Genomic DNA, 22609 nt, shown 5'->3' with positions numbered 1-22609 from the left:
CAAATTACTGGACGGATCGGGCTGAAATTTGGCATGCAGATAGCTATTTTGAAGTAGGCATCCGCTAAGAAAGGGTTTTTGAAAATTCAACCCCTAAGGGGGTGAAATAGGGGGTTGAAACTTGTGAAGTCCACGCGGACAAAGTCGCGAGCATAAGCTAGTTTTATCAAACGAAGTCTGTAATTCAACTACTGATTTCATTAGATTGCATAAAATAGATTATTTACCTTTATGTGTTTGATAATATCTCAACGCCTGAATTTTTATGCTATCATTTTCAGTATCTGAATTTTTACCTTTTAAAATTTTATTTACATTATTGCACCAGCTGTGAATAATCAATTTGATCACAAAATTTATTATATAATTTTTCAAATTGACTTTGTGTGTATCACATGTTAAAAAATCAAAACTTGTACTCTGATCAACTAATAATTTTATCATTTGACTTTTGCCACTTTTCCCAGGATCATTTTTTAACATGCTTTTTACTATTTTTATTATATTTCTCACACAATTTGAAAAGTTACGCGAGGGTCGGTAAAGAGATCTCCTTGTGATATCGATAGAATGTATGTATTCATCTGCTTGAGGTGGGGTGGTGTCACACAATTCATTATTGCATTTTATACAAGATTTACACACATTCCTTTTTAGCTTTTTTATGACAAACCCTGTCACATACTTTTTAGTTTCAGAGATTATTAATTTGTCTCCAATTTCTGAACTACTATCTGCCAAATTTTCTATACTTAGATCTGTATCCATTGGCTCATTGCTCATCGGGGGCTCTTTGATGTCATTTTCTATCAAAAGACAATCTAAATTTTGTAACATTTTGTTAGGATCTTCCTCACAGTTAGCCCCTAATGAGTGACTTGAATTTAAATTATTTACAAGTAATGTTTTGTAAATACTTTCAAACTGCTGGCAGGTAGGGTTTGTGTTTCTAGCCCCGTGGCTCCTCACAGAGGAGAAAAAGTTTTCCACAGGATCTTGGTTAAAACAGCGCGTTAACAAACTAGTTACATTATGTTTTTCATTTAGATATAGCCACAATTCTTTCATAACTTTAATATTGTGGATCCAATTTTTAATTGATGGAACCTGTTCATAACGAATACTTACTGTTCCATCTTTTTTTTTTGTTTCCATCTTAAATCGCATTGATTTTAATATTGGCACACTTTCATCCCATAATTTAAAATGGTCAGAGTTCATTTTCAAACAATTTTTATATATTTTATGGGTCTTTTTATAAGACCCTCCATTAAAGGAGTCAAAAAGACGATCAAATAATAGCAGCAAGTCGGCTGTGTCAGCACACTCTTGTGGTAGTAAATTATTTTCTGAAAAAGAAAAAAGATTAAAAATTAAATACTTAAATAAATACTTAAATATATTTTTTTATACATAAATGTCAGGCCACATTTACATGGATTTGTAGCTGATGCTCGCGACTTCACCCGCGTGGATTTAGGTTTCACGGCTTTTTTTGTTATGCTGTGTTAATTGCATTTTTACAAGTGTTTGAGCAGGCATAGGTAAGTATTTTAGAACCTTGTTAAATAATTTTGTTTTTGACATTTTTTTTGCTATCTTTACTTGGTTTCTTTGTTCGAATAATTTATTTTTCAAATTAACTATTTTCCTTAACAATTTCTGAACTTTGAGATTCACATGTCTTTGACCAGCTTTTCCTGAAAAAAAAAAGGTGTTTTTATTAAGTATACATTAACTATTAGACAATTTTCAATACTCTATTCTTGTTAAAATCTTGTTAAACAGTAAAGATTTTTTATCTCTTATTTAATTAAATTAAATTAAATTTATTGGATATTATTACATATTAAATTACATATAAGGAACACAAAAAATACTTATAATACAGATAAAAACAAGTAATAACAATTAAGTAGACCTAGGTCTAGTGGGGTGCCAGCCAGGTAACCTCCCAGTGTGTATGTGTGTATGTGTATTATTTGTTGTTTATGGCCACAACTTACTAGTAATTATTTTTTTCTGAATCTGAGTTTGAGAATATCCTGCTTGGATGTTGTGAACCACAGATGGGGTACTTTGAGCGACCGATTGATTATGTGTAGAACTTTCTGGTTGATTTATTGTATTAGCATCTAGACTTGAATCAATGGCACCTGAAATATGCAAAATAGAGTTTTAGAAGAAGTGTTTATGTTATAATTATTAGTTATACATAGTTAGTTTCTGTCTGCAACTTCATTAGGAGATTTCAGTTTTGAAGATTCCATAGAAACATTTGTACTTATTACATTTGATACCAAGTGGGGTATCCCGTAGCGCTGCCAAGTCGATTTTTTTGATATTAACAATAACCTCTACAGTTTTGCGGCTTGTTAAGAAAAGTGATCTGTTTTACTCTTGTGTATTACAGAACCCTATGTGCTGTGTCCAACTCGCACTTGGCCAGTTATTTTCTACATAGCAGTTCTTGATTTATCGTGCAAAACGTCGAAAAATACGACTGAAGTATGGGACCCTCTGTGCACAAGTCTGACCCACACTTGGCCAGTGTTTTCAAGCTTCTACAATCTGTGCTTTGACCTATTATTGACATGTCAATCAATGTAATTTCTCAAAATCCTCTCTACTGTAATAACTAATAAATAAAACTCACCAAGGTTAAGAGAAGGAAATGCTGTCTTTGCTAGTCTTTTACTGTGATGGTATAAAAAACGATCTTCAAAGTGGTGATTGCAAATTCGATAATTCGTATATATTTCATCATCAGTCTTGCTTTCTAAATCTTGTCCTACTATCTCTTTCCATTGTTGAAATCGTTTCAAAGAGGAGTGGCCAGGTTTTGGAAAGTGATGCAAAACATCTGAAAAAGTAGTAACATAAAATATGCAATATATTATTGTATTATCTATACTTATTGTACTTATTTACTTAATCTCTATAATATATATATAAAAATGAATCACTGAATGTGTTGCTAAGCGCAAATTTCGAGAACAGCTGAACCGATTTCGCTAATTCTTTTTTTATAATATTCCTTGAAGTACGAGGATGGTTTTTATGGAATTGCCCGAAATCGACTAGGCGGTAAGACGTTCGCTGGGGCAGCTAGTAAAATATAAAAAAACCATAGTCATTAAAGTTCAAAATAATATCTAATGTTGTACCTACGTACCTACACTTAATTACAAAACAAAAAATGTACAGAATTAGTAGTCAATAATCCTTACCAATATTATAAATGCAAAAGTATGTCAGGCTGTCTGTCTGCTAGCTTTTCACAGTCAATTTGTGTAACCGTTTATGATAAAAGTTAGAAGGTACAGAGAAGCTTGCATCCAGGTAAGGACATAGGCTACTTTTGCCTCGGAAAATCAAACAGTTCCCATGGGATTCTTTAAAACGCTAAACCAACGTAGACAAAGTGGCGGGCATCATCTATTTGGTGAAGAGATAGCTTGCATCGGAGACGGTTGTAGGCTACTTTTATCACGGAAAATTGGACTTCTCACGGGATTTCTAAAATGGTTTTTTGGATGATATCCACGTGGACGAAATCGCAGGAATTATTTAGTATCATGATAAAATACCTAATGTACTAATGGAGCATAGAGTTTGACTCGTTTAAGAGATTTGTGTTAGATTACAAGTGAGCTGATTTTAAACTTACCGAATTGCTCACATCCGAACACACATCGAGATCTCCGTGGCATTTTCCCTGCACAAATCTATCGACAGAAAATCTTTTCACAAAGCAAAAACAAGTCCGTAATCCGTAGCCGTGGTCAATCGTTCAGGCATGAATCGAGTCCGTAAATCAATCCTTAGGTAGTTATCGAGGTGGTTAAAGGAAACACAGAGTCCAGTAAACAAAGCAGGGTCAGATAAATTTATCAGAAATAGAAATATTTAGAACCGCACAAACAACAATACACGAAAACATGAAAAGTTTTGAACTTCAACGGTGACCAGGGTTGCCAGATATTTACCAATTGAATTCGCCCGTTTTTTTTTTTTTTTTAATAGATATAGCGAGCAAGCGAGCAGGCGGGTCACCTGATGTTAAGTGATTACCGCCGCCCATGAACATTTGCAGCACCAGAGGAGCCGCCGATGCGTTGCCGGCCTTTAGGAATTTGTTTTAGGATTTTGCCTGCTGAGTAGCCTAAAATCGCCCGTTTCTATCTTCCAGGGGCCCTACCGCGGTTGTTTGACAGCTACAATGTTACGATCACAATCATCTCTGATTGGTTAATGCTCGCTCACTATTGGCTACAATGCATTGTTGCAACAAGGATTGCACAAATTCAGCCAATCAGAACAATTGAGATTGTAATAATGATTGATACCGGTTTTAGACAATCGCCCTACTGGTAGCCTAAATGGTTACTGGTAGCCAATCGGGATTTTTGGGCGCCGATTGGCCCGCCGAGGTAGCCTAAATGGCGGTAATTCGCCTAATCTGGCACCACTGACGGTGACTGTGGCTGTCCAAATGTTTGTAATTTAAAATTACAACAATGTGCCCGCCATCTATTTACGTCTTTTATTAACTGTTATCTATTTGTTTAGCCGTACTCGCGCTTAGATGGCACCACAAGCGAATTTCAATTTGCGATTTTTTAATGTTCTGGAGTTGCACCCCTATGGTAGGTACTCTGGGACGTGAACTGAACTGTGCTTGACTGTGCTGTGTTCTCACCACCAGTCACCACAGAACTCACAGAATGAGTCTAGTTTGTTCTCGAAACTACGAAACCACGAAACCTACTAATCCCCTGTATATTATTATACTCTGCCTACTAGGCACCTATGTGCTGTACAAAGCTCAAAGAAATTATTGAATACTTGACATTAGTACTATTATATATTCTGTGCAATTCTGTGACATTGGCCTAAAAAAATATTTTGGTCGTTTTTGGTTGTGGGATATTATGTATTATCTATGGTTGTGGTTTTTTGGTTTTTGCTTTTGCGCAATCGACCTGTCATAAAAAAAAAAAAAAAAAAAAAAAAAGATTCCGACGAATTGAGAACCTCCTCCTTTTTTTGAAGTCGGTTAATAAGTCATATAGGTCATGTCCACAGAGTACATTGAATATAGTCATGTCATAACAATGCTTGGATGAATATTTGAGACTTGAGTCAAAGAAGTTGGAAGTACTAACGAGTTTATTATAGGTTATGATTTGATTAAGTTGGCATTGTTAGGTTATGGGATATGACATTGATCATCATGTTGTAATCACCAAATAATAGAAACAATTGTGAATGTGATGTGATTTTTTAAAAATGGGTCGTAAGGAAGAAAGTGAGGATGAACTACCAGGGTTTGAAGCACCAACCCAAGGAGTAACGGTAAAAAATGATATTACTCCTCAAAAGAAACAAAAAAAGGGATCCGGGGGTTTCCAGTCAATGGGCTTCAATTTTCATGTACTAAAAGGAATAACGAAAAGAGGATATAAACAACCTACCCCAATTCAACGAAAGGTAAAGAATATTTCATTATTTCCCTAATGTATGTAAATAAAACCAAATGTTAATTAAATAATTAATTAAAGCATATATTGCTTTACCGAAAACTAAAACAACTTTTGCTAGACGACAGTTCTATTATTTAGGCCCGTTTTTGTACAGATGTTTAAACAAAGGTAAAAGTTAATAATATGAATAAGCACGAACGGATGATTTCTATGCCATAATAAGGAAAAGGACGTCATCCATCCTGGCAAGGCTGCGTTCGAGCTCCAACAGTATCCTGAATATGATGGCGGGAAAGCTGGATACGCCAATTCTCCAGCATTTCATTCAAGTTCTCGTCCGGTAAATACGCAGAGTATTGACCGGACGAGGGCTTGAAAGTGATCCCAAAATCTAATTGTTTGCGCCCTATTATGATAGCTGTTGTAAAAATAAAATAATAATAAAATGTTTATACTAACATAGTTTTTAAGCATTATACTAACAAAATATACTAACATAGTTTTTTAAGCATTATATGTGTACTAACAAAATATGGGTCTTTGTTGCCTTATTAAATAAAGAATTAAATTAAATTAAATTAAATAAACATGGTCTAAAAAAATGTTTAAAAAATATCTTAACTAACTATAACTATGAAGATACAGAGAAAACTATTAATACAAACTTAGTTCACAATATCATATAATTTATTAAAACATTAACTACAAGTAATTAACACGCGCACACACATACACACACACACGCACACACACACACACACATACACAATATAATCGTATCTACGCTACGGGAACGTATCAGCGTTTCAGAGGATCAAATATTAGAACTGCGTTCACAGTTTGGTAGACATCAGCAACAGGCGAGGATGAATAACCTGGAAATTGTAGGGCTGCCACAAACCAGCAGTGAATCGCCTGTAGATTTAGTAGTGAAAATTGCTGAATACGCTGGCGTCGAGCTCAACCGAGGGGATATTGACTTTGCACATCGCGTCCAGCCTCAAAAACCAATAGCTGGTAGGCCTAAGGCTATTGTGGTTAAGTTAGTAGACCGTCTATGCAAAGACAAAATACTCTCAGGCCTGAAAAGGAAAAAAGGCATCTGCACCAGAGACATAGGCATCGGTGGCACCGAGAAAAATTTTTTCGTTAATGAGCACCTAACCCCTGAAAACAAACAGTTATTAAAATCAACAAAAAATTTAGCAAAGGAGAAAGCGTACAAGTTTGTCTGGGTTAGGAACTGCAACATTTTTTTAAGGAAAAACGAGGAAGCACCGGCTCTGCACGTTCGTCTGGAAAAGGACTTAGCCAAAATAAAGTGACTTTGAATGTTAAACTAACATTAAGTTATTTATCTATGATTAATTTGGTTATTTATATTCCTTTTTTGCTGAGTATTGCTAGCACCTTTTGTAAAAATCCACATTATAACAAACAGTTTCTCATTCACACTCATCACACTAACACTTGCATTCTAAATTTAGTCTACACACAATTTACTAATCAATACATAAAATATATTTCTTCTTTAATTTGCATGCAACTACACATATACAACACACAATATTATTATCACACCCAGTCTGGCTTTAAAATAAGCATTAAAATTATTTCGTTTCGAGTTCCAAGCAAATACTATCTTTTGTATCCGAACAATTTAATCTGTCTTAAATTGCTTACATTATTATTATCTCATATTATTACAATATTATCTATATATTCATATATTTATTCAATATTTCGGTACTTATTCCATACTGACGGGCGCTAATACAATAGATATATTATACCAGAATGTCCGTGGTCTACGCACCAAAACAAACGAGTTTAGACAAAACATCTTAATCCATGATTACGACTTAATTTTAATCACGGAATCATGGCTTACTAGCGGTATCTATGATAACGAGATTTGTGACAATAGATACGATATCCTACGATGTGATCGAAACCAGGAAACGTCTACGAAAAAAATGGGTGGTGGAGTCCTATTGTGTGCATCAAAGAAGTTACATATCCAACATCAACGTGAGTGGATCTGTCCAGGTGTCGAATCCTTATGGGCAACAATACCAGCTGAATCACTGAAAATTCAAGGGCACCGCAATCTTCATATTGTTTTAATATACGCGCCACCAGACTCAGAGTTGCCTATTCGACTTGAGTCAATCTCCTCTAGTCTCGTTGAAATTCTGTCAACCCACGCCAATGACTACTTAATCTTAGCTGGCGATTTTAACTTATCGAATGTTACGTGGACCGATTCCGGCCCCTACAAAAACGTGGCACAGTGGAACTACAAAATGCTTTTTTAAATATTTTAGACATATGTAACCTTTCTGGCTTGGCACAACATAATACTATTTTGAACATTAAGGGTAATACTTTAGACCTCTTGTTTAGCAATGTTGATTTTGTTGTTCACCACGGCCCTAATCCTCTCGTTACAGAAGACGTATATCATCCATGTCTGGAATTTAATCTTTCAAATCTACTTATTCATAATACTCGCCAGAAACCCGTTAAAAGGCCCAATTTCTATAAAGGGGACTATGTTAAAATAAATGAATACCTATCAGAAATTAATTGGCACGATGTACTAGTAGCTGACTCAATTAATAAAATAACAAACATTTTTTACTCCTTTCTAAATGATGCCATAAATAAATTTGTCCCAGTTAAAGTTAAATATAAATCTAATTTCCCTGTATGGTACTCTAAGTCTTTATCTCATATAGTGAAAGAAAAACTTCAAAAGCACAAGCAATAGAAACAAAGTAGAAACCCTCGCGATTACGACGAGTTTGTAATACTCAGGGCTCGACAAAAACTTATACAGAGCCAGTGTTACACCTCTTACACTCGGCGTATGCAATGCTATATCCGTAAAGATCCTAAACTTCTCTTTTCTTATACAAAATCCCTAAGAAATAGTGAACAAGGATATCCCACTAAGCTTACTCTGGGTAATACTACTTACTCAGATGAAACTTCAGCTTGTAACGGATTCAGTCAATATTTTGAGAGTGTCTTTGTAAAACCGGCTAGCTCGTACGATGTAACAAGTTCTATAAATATGAACCACAGTGAAACCATTTGTAAAATTACTGTAAGTGAAGATGATGTTTGTAAACTGCTGAAAACTTTAAAAACTAATAAGGGAGCGGGTAGTGATGGCATTCCACCTGTTTTTCTAAATAAGTGTGCTATCAAGTTAGCTATACCGCTCTCCATAATTTTTAACCTGTCCATTAATGTCTTCAGCAGTTTCCCTGACAAATGGAAAGAAGCACATATAGTACCCATACACAAAAGCGGATCAAAAACCCAAATAGAAAATTATCGACCTATATCAATCCTGAACGTGATGAGTAAGTTATTTGAAAAAGTGGTCTACAGACATATACGCCCCATTATAACTAGATCTATTCCATATGAACAGCACGGTTTCATGAAGAATCGTTCTACCGTTACAAATTTGGCTGTTTTCACGGATTACGTACTACAGAGCATGGACGACAGATGTCAAGTGGATGTGGTCTACACGGACTTCGAAAAAGCATTCGACCGTGTAGATCATGTTATCCTACTTCAAAAACTAAGTGTACTTGGCATAAATGGGAGCTTGCTCCGGTGGTTCACTTCATACATTAAAAACCATATGCAAGCAGTTGTCTTGGGTAGTGCTAGAAGTGACTTCGTGACTATACCCTCAGGAGTACCTCAAGGGTCCATTCTAGGCCCCCTTTTATATAACGCCTATATATTTGACATTGGAAGCTGCTTCCACCATGCGCAATACTTAATGTTTGCGGATGACAAAAAAGTTTTCGCCAAAATACGTTCCATTGAAGATTGTTATAAATTACAAAAAGACCTCAATGCCTTGACAGAATACTACGCAAGGAACAGGATCTCAGTTAATGTTAAAAAGTGCCACCATATAACTTTGACTCGTAAAACAAATATAATTGAATTTGACTACATAATCAATGGCACAAACTTACCCAGAGTGACTACCGTTAGAGATCTGGGTATCCAAGTTGATACTAAACTTTCAATGGATGTCCATATTGATAAGGTAGTAAATAGAGCTTACAAACAATTGGGTTTCATCAAACGGGTAACCCGTTCTTTTAGTAATGTGGAATGCATAAAAACACTTTACTTCGCGTATGTCCGGAGTATTCTAGAATATGCGTGTAATATCTGGTCGCCTCAATACATAATATATGCCCATAGGCTTGAAACCATACAGAGGCAGTTTCTTAAATACTTAGCTTTTAAAGACTTTAAAAAATTTAATAGTTATGAGGAAGCGTGTACTCACTACGGTATCGGCTCACTGGAGCATAGAAGGGAACAATGTGATATGTTGTTACTGCAAGCAATTTTAACCGGCTCAATCGATTGTCCTAGCTTACTCTCAGCCTTTTCATTTAATGCTCAACCTTTAAGAACGCGTCACACGCGCCTTCTAAATGTTCCCAAATCTAAATCAAATTATGCGCGAAATTCTATAATTCCACGCTTGGTACGTACTTATAACAATCAGTTCGCTGAGTTTGACTTATTTTACCTATCAAACAATAAATTTAAAAAGGAATTAAGAAACTATCATCGTAAAACAAAAAAAAAAGTAGCTAACATCTAAATATGCATGCAATCATACACTCCCATTTACACACACACACACATGCACACACGCTCACACATACTCATAAGCACACACTCACACACGCATACACACACACATACAATCATACACACACTGTTGTAATTTTATTTTATTATTGTATATACCTACATTTATTCTAACTCTATTCTGTTAAAATAGTTTAATTATAATTTTAAGTAATCTCTTTTGGCCTTCTGTTATACCTAGATTTAAATTTAAATAATAATTATGTATTTACGCTGTTGATTACTTTCAAATAAACAAAATAAAAATAAAAAAATAATTATTTAGCCACAAAATTGAGCATGCAATATTTTTAAACTTTAAATTCTAATCCTATGTTCTTTTCTTTTTGTATAATCGTAAAACATAATTAGCATAAAATTCTAAAGAGTGAAACAAAAGTCGCGGATGCGACCGAGTCGTAATATCTTGCAAGACAACTGTGGACGCCTATCAATCGCGGTTCATAGCCATAGTTTACGGACGCGTCCCATAGTTTGTTTCACGCTTTAAACTTGTGTTTTGTTTATTTATTTATTTTAAATAGTTGTAATACCTAGCTATTAATTATTAACTATTCATATCTTATGTTTGGGAAGGCACTGGCCCCTAAGACACGGGATTTCCTAGTTTAGGGGTCAGGATTCCAGAGAGTTGATTAATGTACGGAGTTTTTCAAACAAATAAATATATTAAATATATTATATATTAATTACAAAACTAATTTGAGTATTGCAGTTGCTACTTTCTGTAGGTTATTTATCATGGAAATAAATTTTAAAAACATTGAAACCTGCAAAGAAAAACGTCTTAGCCACATCGTAGAACTCACTTAACGATTTGAGTTACATGCTTAACACATTTTTTTCATAATCAAAATAATAAATATGCTCTTTTTTGCGTATATGAATTCACCCTTACACTCACCCTTGTATTTAAATTCATTTGCGTTACGAATTTTGCCTGTGGATAAAGATTATATTTTGTCAGCATCCACTGAAAATATCAAAAGGTATATTTTGTTACACACACTTGCCTAAGACATCAATAACTTTACATATGACGCTTACAATGTGAGAAAGTGTGATATATGGAGTTAGATCGAGATATTCTAATTTTTATTAGAGTCAAGTGTCCCCCCGCCCCCTTTATCAGCCAAATGGTAGTATATAGGAACGTGAGAAAATTCACAGCAGTAGTATATATAATCAATTTTAAAGGAAAACTATCATGGCAAGTTGTAACTACAGAATCCTACACTGCGCGTGGCCCGCCACGCACTTGGCCGGTTTTTTTATCTGTCATCTTGCTCAGCAAGTAAAAACTTTATTTTGCAAGTATGTAAGAATAATTGGCAAGTTCTTGCCACAAGTTCAAAAATGGCGTTTACACTTGTGACTTGCGGCAAGTCCAGCAAGTTACAAAACTTGCGGAAGTGAGCTTGACTTGATTGTTTACACGGTAGGAATAGCTTGCGGAAGTCACTTCTGCAAGTTTTGTTGCTAATCTAAACCTCGCTTGATACATAATAATAACATAATCATAATCATTTATTTATTTTGTTCAGATATGGTAGGTACCTACATGTATATTATGCACATGGGGTCTTAAAAAATTGGTAATCACATATCCTGCCAAGCATGGTGTGCAAAATTAATAGAACCCAGCATCTCATTTCACCTTCTTAAAATATTATTATAACCTATATGAAAGTTTAGATTTTCCCTTGTTGACAAAAATTTTCAAAGTTAGAAAGTGTAAGACAATAATTTTTAAAATTTTGACAGGTGCACAGTTCATGATATTTAGAGAACTTCTAACAAAACATTGAGGCTTTGGAGTCAGTGGCAGGCGTCAAATATTAGACCATTTGACGTAGATAGCCCTAAAGTAACCCTATTTACCTTTGATTAAACGTCACCATATCCTAATATTTGGTATATACCCTCGATTTAGGATCAAACCTAGAGTAGAGAGATCAGAGAGAGTAAACCCTCACTCCGATCAGGTGTTGATATTATGTATGAATACCAAATTGATTTTTACTAATTATCATCAATGTAATTAATTTTCAGACAATACCAATTGCATTAGAAAACAAAGATTTAGTAGCCATGGCACGCACAGGATCCGGTAAAACAGCGTGTTTCGTGTTGCCAATACTAGAGAAACTTGTGTCACCTGTAAATAAGCCACTTCAAGGGAAGAATTTGCGCGCCCTTATATTATCACCTACAAGAGAATTAGCATTGCAGGTACTAACCAAAACCAAATTATAAAAATATGCATTTTATCATTTTGTTAATATAAGGTTCAAATTAAAATGCTGGTTTAATGTTTTAAATCTGGATTCAACTTACATCTTCCTCAGTCCTATAAATGTAAAGTAATAACCAATAGTTGCAATTTCCTGATTTCAGGGCTATTCCAACTTCACAGTTTTTTGTTAAGAAACGTTTTTGAGTGATGTTATAAGTCCTTTTTTATGGAAGTCTTCAAAAAATGACCGTTAAGTAATCAATTATCATCAAGATTAAATTTGATTTTGAGTATGATAACATCACATATTAAATTTTGATGTTTAACGTTAGCTTCATGTTTTACCAGTCGTAATGGCCTTACAAATTTTATATTTTTTACTTATAATAATGTAAATTGCAGACATTAAGGTTTGTACGTGAATTAGGCAAGTTTACGGGGCTTACGTCGGCTGCCATCCTCGGTGGCGAATCTATTGAGCAGCAATTTGGGATTATGAGTGGTTCTACGCCTGATATTGTGGTTGCAACACCTGGTCGTTTCCTGCATATTTGTATTGAGATGAGCCTCAAACTGGATAATATCAGTAATTATATTATTTTTATTTTCATCCATCATTTCATCAAGTCAAGGCCACATATTGAGCTAATTACTATGTCTAAAATGATAATTTTTAAAAATGTATAGGTTTGCATGTTATACAAACTTTCCAAATATTAATATACATATTTTGTTATATTTTGTTAATCAAGAGGTCACAATTATATGTCATAAAATTATTTACTTTACAGAAGTTGTAGTGTTTGATGAAGCAGATAGACTATTTGAACTTGGGTTTGGTGAACAACTTAAAGAAATTGTTGCACGTTTACCATCCCACCGTCAAACACTGCTATTTTCTGCAACACTACCAAAAATGTTGGTGGAGTTTGCGCGTGCAGGTCTTACTGAGCCAGTGTTGGTAAGACTAGATGTTGACTGGAAGCTGCCGTCGACCTTGTGGCTCGCTTGGATATATGTGAGGGCGGAGTTGAAGACGGCAGCCTTGCTGCTACTGTTGGATAAAGTGTTAACGTCTAATAGTCAAGCGGTGGTTTTTGCTGCCACTAAACATCATGTGGAATACTTGCACTTGGTATGTATCAAAATAAAACTTTGCTTTTTTTGGCGGTTCCTCTGGTGCTGCAAATGTTCATGGGCGGCGGTAATCACTTAACATCAGGTGACCCGCCTGCTCGTTTGCTCGCTATACCTATTAAAAAAAAAAAAGCGAAGAACTGCGTTGCATAACGCCACAGAGCATTCAACCTCAAGAGTATGCATATACAAGGCTTTGGCATGGAAACAAAATCATAATATGTTGACGGGGGACAGGGGAGAATGCTTTGTTGTGACTGATGGACTCAAAAGTCAAGTAATCAAGACAATGTGCGGAATGAGGATACAGACTTTTATGCTAAGCAACTGCCTAAGCTTGGCGATCGCGTGTGTCCGGCTATTAGGAGTCTATAGGTGGTGGTCTGTGCATAACGCACATGATGTACGCGAAACACTAATAATAATATGGATGACGGACTTTTGACCTCTGCAGACAATAGGTCCTCATCTGCACGGGCCCTAACAGTAACCCTTTTTTTTAGATATTACAACAAGCAGGAATATCATCAACATATGCATACTCAGGTTTAGATGCATCAGCCCGCAAGATAGCCTTGGGGAAATTCGTAAATAAGAGGTGTTCAGTACTTCTGGTCACTGATGTCGCAGCCAGAGGGTTGGACTTGCCGTCATTGGATACGGTCATCAATTATAATTTTCCAGCCAAGCCAAAACTATTTGTGCACAGAGTAGGTAAGTCTTCGTATTCTTTTCATACATTGAGTTTTTGCTCAACGTTTCTGACATGAACCACTAAGGTGTGATTCCTTTCCAGGATCCGTGTTTCCTACCACGTATAACCTTTCCTTTCCTTTCTTAGCAAGAGTGAATAGGCATCTTCTAGCGCGCTGCAACCTTAGACCTCGTCATTGCTTTTTTAAGCATATGATTGTCATCAAACGCAAGCCTATCTATCACACTATGATAAAAAAAATCTATCTTAACTTGAAATTATAGTAGGTAGGCAAAAAATCCTTTTTTCACTACTATCCTTTTACTATCCTTTATTATAATTTTTTTATGTCTAGCACATAAATGCGTCACGTGACGTGCACGTGATCCTCGAATTAAATTGGAATCACCATCAACTAGGTCGTGTTTTGCTAGGAAAGTGACATAAAATGGAGCAACTGCCGAGTTTCTTGTTGGTTATTCTCAGTAGGAAAGATATTTTGAACAAGTCAAAGATGTACTTGACGCTTCAAAAGTACTTTTATAACAAATATTTCTATTCTATTTTATATCTCAGGGCGCAGCGCGCGCGCGGGCCGGGCAGGGCGCGCCTTCTCGCTGGTGGCAGCGGAGGACGTGGCGCATCTCATCGACCTACAGCTCTTCCTCGGCGCTCAGTTCGCGATGCCTTCTGAGGTTCCTATACATTCTAATTTCTAACTAAGAATAGGAATGAATTGCCGCCATATTGTGACGTCTTATGCTGGAATAAACAGTTGATTTAATATGCCTACCTCTTTTAATTTTCTAATGGTTTTTTTTAATGGTCAGGTGAGCGAGTGCGGCGCGGCGTGCCCGAGCGGCGTGTGGGGCGCAATGCCGACGGCCGCGCTTGAGTTGCGCCACCAAGACGTCATGGCGTGGGAGAACATGCACTCGGAAATCGTAAGACTTTTCGTCAACAGGGGTTTATACAAAATTAGTTTGACTTTTATTTGAAAACTAGCTGATGCCCGCGACTATACGTACTTACGCGTGGAATAAGGTTTTTAAAAATCCCGTGGGAACTCTTTAATTTTCCGTACCTAGTTAAAAGTAGCCTATGTCACTCTCCTGGTCTTAAACTATACCAATGCAAAAAAACAACGTCGATCCATTGCGACGTGATTGAAGGACAAACCAACAGACCAATAAACCAACAAACAAACATACTTTCACATTTATAATATGGGTAGTGATTAGACAATCAAACTCAATAAATATTTTGCAGATTCATTCTAGGATTTAGATACAAATCTAAGTAATTTTAAAACTAGAGATTTTTATGGAAATTTGGCAAACCACTGACACTAACATGTCTGAAAATTTTCATTGACCTTGGTTGCTAATATTCAAATGAGAATGAAACTACGTTTGTACGTTTGTTGTTGTAGAGCATTCGCTCCAGCGAGTGCTTTGAAAATCAAATTTTAGTCTATTTGAAAAATCAGGTATCCTTCTATACCTGGAAAGTACTATTAAGTATAATGTTATGTGGTTGTAGGAAGATGCAGCGCGCGTGTGCGGGCGCGGCTGGCAGCAGTACATCCGCTGGCGCGAGGCTGCCTCGGCCGAGGCGAACCGCAAGGCCAAGCTCACCACGCCGCCCACGCTGCCTCACCCCTACCTCGTCGACCCCTCGCAGATGCAGGCTGAGGAACTGGTCGACCAGATCAAGAACTTCCGACCGAAGGGTGTGAGTATGTCTCTATTCAGTACAAGTTAATGGCTCATATTTATTAAAAAAAAAGTTTCTAAATTCTAATTTAGTGGTTTAGGCTGCGTGTTGATGGATCAGTCAGTCAGTCGGTCAGTCTTTATGTATAGATTTTGCGACTTTTTTAAACCTGCATGCCTCGGAGTACTCCATTGGATTCTCAAAGGTGTGTGAAGTCTGTCAATCCGCACTTGGCCTAGTTATTTCTCATTCTGAGAAAAGACCCGGGCGCAGAAGTGGGCAGGAGATGAATTGAGAGAATGATGTTGCATATTTTTATTACAGACGATCCTAGAGCTAGTCAGCAAGAATGACTCCCCAATGTATCAAGCGATGAAGGCTAAGCGCCGCGCGCACGGGAAAATGGTACAAAAAACCAGGGATGGCAAGTTGCAACAGGTGAGCTCTATATAGCGTTGTTTGATAAATCATATAACATGACAAATCAGGTATGTACTTACTTAGTAACAAATAGTTAGTGCAATAGGGTCTTGGACTGTAGTAATTAAATGTTGTGATGTTTTGTATAGGGTAGTTTATGGGGCTAGAATTCATTATTAAAAACATAATTTTTTAAAAAAACATGATTTTTATTTATTTTGAACATAATTTATTAACGTCACACTCTATGGAAAGCGATAAATGACGTCACAATGCATAAACGACAAATATTTATAATTTTTTTAACATAAAAAATATTTTCCAGCAGCCTACTCTATTTTTATGTTGAAAAATTGAAAAAAAAAATTGAATTCTAGCCCCATAAACTACCGTTATACAAAAGATCACATCATTTTATTACTACAGTCCAAGACCCTATAGATTCCTTTGTTGTTTCTGATACTTGGAAAGATTTTTAAGAGTTAATTTCCGCGATCAGCTGTTTGCAGGGTTGCTACTTTGGAATTTGAAACAAATTCTTTCAGTTGTAATATCTTCCACGGGTATCACGCTACGAGGCTCAATATTTTTTTTGGTCACATCGGTCTTAGCCTCAAGATTCCGGGATATTACGTACATTATCGAACAATTTGTATATGAACAACTAGCTGATGTTCGCACCTTCGTCTTCCGTGGATTTATGTTTTTAAAAACCCGTTGGAACTCCCCGATTTCCCAAAATAAAAAGTAGCCTTCAGGTTTTTGTCGATTACCTGCTATAATCAGTACCCATATTATAAATGCGAAAGTGTGTTTGTTTTGTCCTTCAATCGCGTCGCAACAGATCGACGTGATTTTTTGCATGGGTATAGTTAAAGACCTGGAGAGTGACATAGGCTACTTTTTATCCCGGAAAATCAATGAGTTCCCACGGGATTTTGAAACCCTAAATCGGGCATCAGCTAGTTATTATAATAATTAATCAATTTCAAGTGTTTTTCTTTATGTAGGCAGACAGAATTTTAGATGAGAGTACTAAAACAAACTCGATTGAAGAATCTGTGAACGTTAAAGATGCAAAAAGGAAAAAGCCGGGGCAACGTGATGAGAACTATATACCGCATTTCGCGAGCGACCAACATACTGAAGCCGGGTATGTCATAATACCTATAATGGGAATTATAAGTCAAGTTACAGAATTTTTTTTGGCCAGGGAACATCCCGGCCGGCCTTTTGACAGCTCAAATCAACGTTTGTTATTATTACATAACTAGCTGACCCGCCCTGGCCTCGCTCGAGTGGAACGTTTGAAAATCGATGAGAGGGTGGAATTTCCAAAAATCCTGATATATGTACCTACTGCTTTATTTCTTTATTTTACGAAAGCGCAAATACTAATTTTTTTGCTTAATATAACTTGAAAAATTACGGACTTTCATATAAACTTTCCCCCTTAAGGGTGGAATTTCTAAAAATCCGTTCTTAGTGAGTGCCTAAGTTTATATTATAATACTCATACTGTCAAAATTTCAAGTTTCTAACCCCACAATGGTTAATAGTTTCAGTTAGAAAAGTCTTTTTATATGTACAAAATTGCTAATAATTGTAAATTTTGTTAATAGTAAAATGTAGTGCTTTCTGTTGTTAAAAAAGTTGTAGTACTTTAAGTGCATGTTAGATTATTTTCTTTCATAACTGCGCCTGTACAACCATACTGCAAGGTATGCATAAAAATAAATAAAAATCTGTTTTAGAATGCACAAGTCAAGACCTTTTATATGATACCCCACTTGATATAGTTATCTTACTCCGAAAATTGAAAATACATACTAATTACTATTAGTTCATGACCACAATTTTTTTTTTGTGTGATGTAACTACAAACTCACGATTTTTAGATTTTTCCCCGAATGTCTGCTATAAGAACTACCTACCTGCCAAATTTCATGATTCTAGGTCAACGGGAAGTAGCCTGTAGGTTTCTTGACAGACCGACAGACAGACAGACCGACAGACAACAAAGTGATCCTATAAGGGTTCCGTTTTTCCTTTTGAGGTACGGAACCCTAAAAATTGCGAAACAAATTATGAATATTTTGAGATTTTTTAAAATAAATGTCAGAATGGCGGTGAACTTTGCGGCGAGCGCGTCGTCCGCGGAGCTGGAGCTGCACGGCGACTGCGACGCGGGCGTGCGCGGCCGCCGCGCGCAGATGCGCTGGGACCGCAAGCGCAAGAAGATGGTGCACGTCGACCCGGTCAGTGTTCTCCTTGCCTAGTCTCTCTTCACAGATTGCCGTCCCATCGGATTATGAGAGTGAGGGAATAGAGAGTGTATCTGTTTTGGATACACGCTCGTGTACAGTGCATAGTTCGCTAGTCTATGTTGAAATTGGCTCAAGTAGTTTTACTAGGTTACGTTAGTCTAAGACACTTAATCTTATGTTATTCATTCTGAATTGCATTACCTTTACTCGTAAAGAAGTGTCTGATTGGGGTGACACCAATTTAGTCAAGTTTGATGCCACCAAAACACGTGTTTATTCACGGCGAAGAGGTGCCCTCTCACCTTGGCTCCTGTTACCTAAAATATATCTGTCCCGATTAGTGGCCACATGAGCTCTTGGGTATCGACATGTTGCCCAACCTTAATTTCGGGAAATGCATCGAGTCAAAGGCCAAAACAGTTGCCCAGAATTTGGTTTCCTGAACAAGGCAAGAGTGAATATGTAGAAGTAGGAAGGGAAAGGTCTAACTTTGACTAATCATTGCTTTTTACTAAGCATGATTGTCGTCAAGCACAAGCACATCTCCCAATAAAGAAAATAAAAAAAATCCGTACAGGACGGCGGTCGTAAGATGATTCGCACGGAGAGCGGCGGACGCGTGTCGGCGTCGTTCCGCAGCGGCCGCTACGACGAGTGGCGCCGCCGCAACGCGCCGCCCGACAGCGACGAGCGCCCTCGCGCCCAGGACCACACCGGCCCCAAACCAAGTGAGTTTCTCCTCTAACTAATTTGTTCGAGTAGACGACCTCCCTGGCACAGTGATGAGCGCTGTGGTCTTTAAAATGGAGGTCCTGGGTTCGATTCCCGGGAGAGGCAATTTGGGAATTTATAATTTCTAAATTGTCTCTGGTCTGGTCTGGTGGGAGGCTTTGGCCGTGGCTAGTTAGCTACCAACCCACCGGCGCGGAAGCCATGCCGCCAAAGATTTAGCGTTCCAGTACGATGCCGCATAGAAATCGGTCAGAGGTACGAGTTTAATGGAACTTCCATACCCCTCCCAAGTTAGTCACTTCAAGCTACAAGTTAGATCACTGCATCATCACCAGTGCTGATTGGCAGACTTCACACACACACCAATTTTAGTTATGGGATTTCCTCACGATGTTTTCCTGCACCGTTAAAACAAGTGATATTTAATTGCTTAAAACGCACATAACTCCGAAAAGTTAGAGGAGCAAACCCTGGACTCCCCGACTCATGTCTGGCAATGTGCACTTGGCTAGCTTGGTAGACTGTGGCCAAACCCTCCTGAGAGGAGACCCATCATACCATACATACATCATACCTCAGTAGTGAGCCGGAGATGGGTTAGAATAGAATAGAATATATTTTAATTCAAGTAAACTTGTGCTTTTTAATCGTGAGATAGTTTAATTTACCACTTGATCATGATGTTGATAATGATACATCATGAAATACAAGATGGCACACATGATAGTTCGTCTGTGGTAGTATACATACGTCTTACTAATTACTTACTAACTTAATCATACTGATTTTCAGTGTCAGAGTTCCGTCCTCGCTGGGTGAAGCACAATGAGCGCGTCGCCAAGAAGAAGGCCGAGACCTCCTCCAACGAGTTCCGCAACAAGCAGCAAATAGTCAAGGAGCGCCTGCGTCGGGATAAGATCAAACAGAAGCTCAAATTCAAAATGAGTAAAAAGAAAAAGAAATGAGTTTATGAGAATATTAATTAAATGTGAAATATTATTACCAGAAATAAATGTTTTTCTTTATGTTTTGAGTATCTTTCAAACTAATGTTTATGCCTGGTCAATGTACACCGAGTGGGCTACGCTACAAATCTAAATATATGAAAGGAAAAGACTGAATGAAATGAAATGAAAAGAATGACTGACTGACTAATCTATCAACGCAACGCTCTAACTACTGGACGGATCGGACTGAAGTTTGGCATGCAGATAGTCATTATGACGTAGGCATCCGCTAAGATAGTATTTTTGAAAATTCAACCTCTAAGGGTAGGGTGATAAGGGGTTTGAAATTTGTGTAAAATTATATGCTCCGTGCGGAACCAGTCCTATCTGCGTTATAACTTATAATGTACTCTGTGGCTTACGTTAATTACTGGACCGAAAAAAGCTTGGATAAAAGTTCGAGGTTTGAAATGAAAAAGTTTTTTATTTTTACATTGCGCTTGTCAGTATTACCTACCATAGACTATGCCAAAACATTGTCATTCTCCTATTAATTATATATATTAATGGATACTTTGGATAATAAAACTGATTACAAATAAATAGCGTGTAAAGCTTAATAAAATATTATCTACGTACATAAATATACAATTACCGACATGTGGTTTAACATTATTCCACCGTACGTAATAATCCTTGGTGCAATAGCTGGTCCAGGATACGCACTGTGGTGGTCACACTACTTTTTTTTCGGGAATGTAAGTATACAATGATAAATAATTACAGGACATACCTAAGTAGTGCTTAACTGAGTAGGCTCCTGCGGTAGTGGAGCTGTGCGGAAGTCGTGACGTGACGAAACGGAGGTGTCTTGGTATATACCATATTATGAATATGGTATATCTATACTTACATGCTTTACACGTATATACACAAGCTGTGATAGTCTGGTGATTAGGACGTCCGCCTCCTAAATCGAGGGTTCGATACCGGGCACGCAACTTTTCGGAGTTATTGTGCGTTTTAAGCAATTAAATATCACTTGCTTTAACGGTGAAGGAAAACATGATGAAACCTGCGCGCCTGAAAGTTCTCCATGTTTTCAAAGATGTGTGAAGTCTGCCAATCTGCACTTGGCCAGCGTGGCTCCACGCCACGATGATCAACCCATCGCCGGCTCACTACAGAGTACAGACCCGTGCTCTGTAGTAAGCCGGCGATGGGTTGATCATAAAAATGATGATATACACGTATATCGGCTTCAGACTGGAATTTATACCGAATAGACCTTTCACTTGGTAAGTACCTAGATGAATCAAACCATTTTAAATACATATCAAAAATTATAGAACCAGTAGGATTCGAACCTGCGTGCCTCGGGTATCCCAGGTATTCCAGGAGCGCCTTTACTATACTGGCTGAATAAAATCCATCTTATCGGCAGTAGGCGCAGGCGGCAAGTGAACCGTGGTCGGGCGGCCAAAGGCGCTTTGAGCGCGATACCCAAGAGACTTGGGTTTGAATCCTGAAGGTTACTTTTGAACTTCTGCTATTTGTAAATCAATTAATTACTAACTGTGGGGTGCGAGGTCTCCTCGCTTTGACACCAACTGTAATTATTATATTAAAATAGGTAAATGGAGAAGACACTAGTCTACCCAAATGTTTTCATAGCATTACAGGCGCGGCAACCACTCCCGATGGGATCGCGTGATGTACAGCCGAGACTGGCGTTTAACAGGGAATCCATATGTGGTTAATGTATGTACTTAATCTTTAACAATGTTCCATGTAAAACCTCTCTTACCGAGTAGGCTGAAACAATTCTTTTGTATTACAGGGTCTGAAAGAACTACCAGATAAATGAAGAATGTGCTGTTTATAAATTATTACAAGTCTTTTCCCATTATCTCAAAGAAAATCTCATGTGACTTTCAAGTTTTATTAATAAATTGTTTTATTAAATTAGCTCATCCGCCTGACTTTGCTCGAGAGGAATTTGAGAAATTTCAACAGGACCTCGTCCGCAGTCTGAGACCATGTTTCCAGAGTTCAAATCCATTGATTTAGGTTGTGCGTTGTCGGTCAGTTAGTCAGGTGTTTCTCACGCCGCAGGGCATGGGCAGAGCAGGTTACCCTATAGATAGAACCACAGGCAATCTGAATTTGCCCATGGATAGAACAGGCAAAAAAATTGGCCTTAGATCGACCAGTAGAACTTCGCGATCAGACCACTCGCAATAAACGAAAATTAGCATAATTGAGAG

General features: G+C 37.2%; 1 protein-coding gene and 1 long non-coding RNA gene across 2 annotated transcripts; one reads left to right on the top strand and one right to left on the bottom strand.

The window, feature by feature from the left end:
• Positions 1 to 1490: 1490 nt before the first annotated feature.
• On the bottom strand, positions 1491 to 4641 carry LOC138403082 (uncharacterized). The gene is made up of 4 exons (XR_011237367.1): positions 3671 to 4641; positions 2657 to 2863; positions 2007 to 2156; positions 1491 to 1700 (listed from the first exon to the last, which is right to left on the bottom strand). It is a non-coding gene; the product is annotated as an uncharacterized lncRNA (long non-coding RNA).
• A 520-nt stretch (positions 4642 to 5161) lies between these two features.
• LOC117987060 (ATP-dependent RNA helicase DDX54) lies at positions 5162 to 20420 on the top strand. Its single transcript, XM_034974013.2, has 13 exons — positions 5162 to 5493; positions 12246 to 12425; positions 12832 to 13015; positions 13221 to 13564; positions 14070 to 14280; positions 14837 to 14955; positions 15091 to 15204; positions 15803 to 15994; positions 16301 to 16414; positions 17407 to 17549; positions 18519 to 18654; positions 19241 to 19391; positions 20188 to 20420. The coding sequence occupies exons 1-13, from the start codon at positions 5293 to 5295 to the stop codon at positions 20358 to 20360; spliced, it is 2262 nt and encodes a 753-aa protein (XP_034829904.1). The 5' UTR covers positions 5162 to 5292; the 3' UTR covers positions 20361 to 20420.
• Positions 20421 to 22609: the final 2189 nt, after the last annotated feature.

The sequence above is a fragment of the Maniola hyperantus genome, chromosome 12, assembly GCF_902806685.2.
Source record: "Maniola hyperantus chromosome 12, iAphHyp1.2, whole genome shotgun sequence".
NCBI lineage: Eukaryota > Metazoa > Arthropoda > Insecta > Lepidoptera > Nymphalidae > Maniola > Maniola hyperantus.
This window is presented reverse-complemented; position numbering and strand designations above follow the sequence as displayed.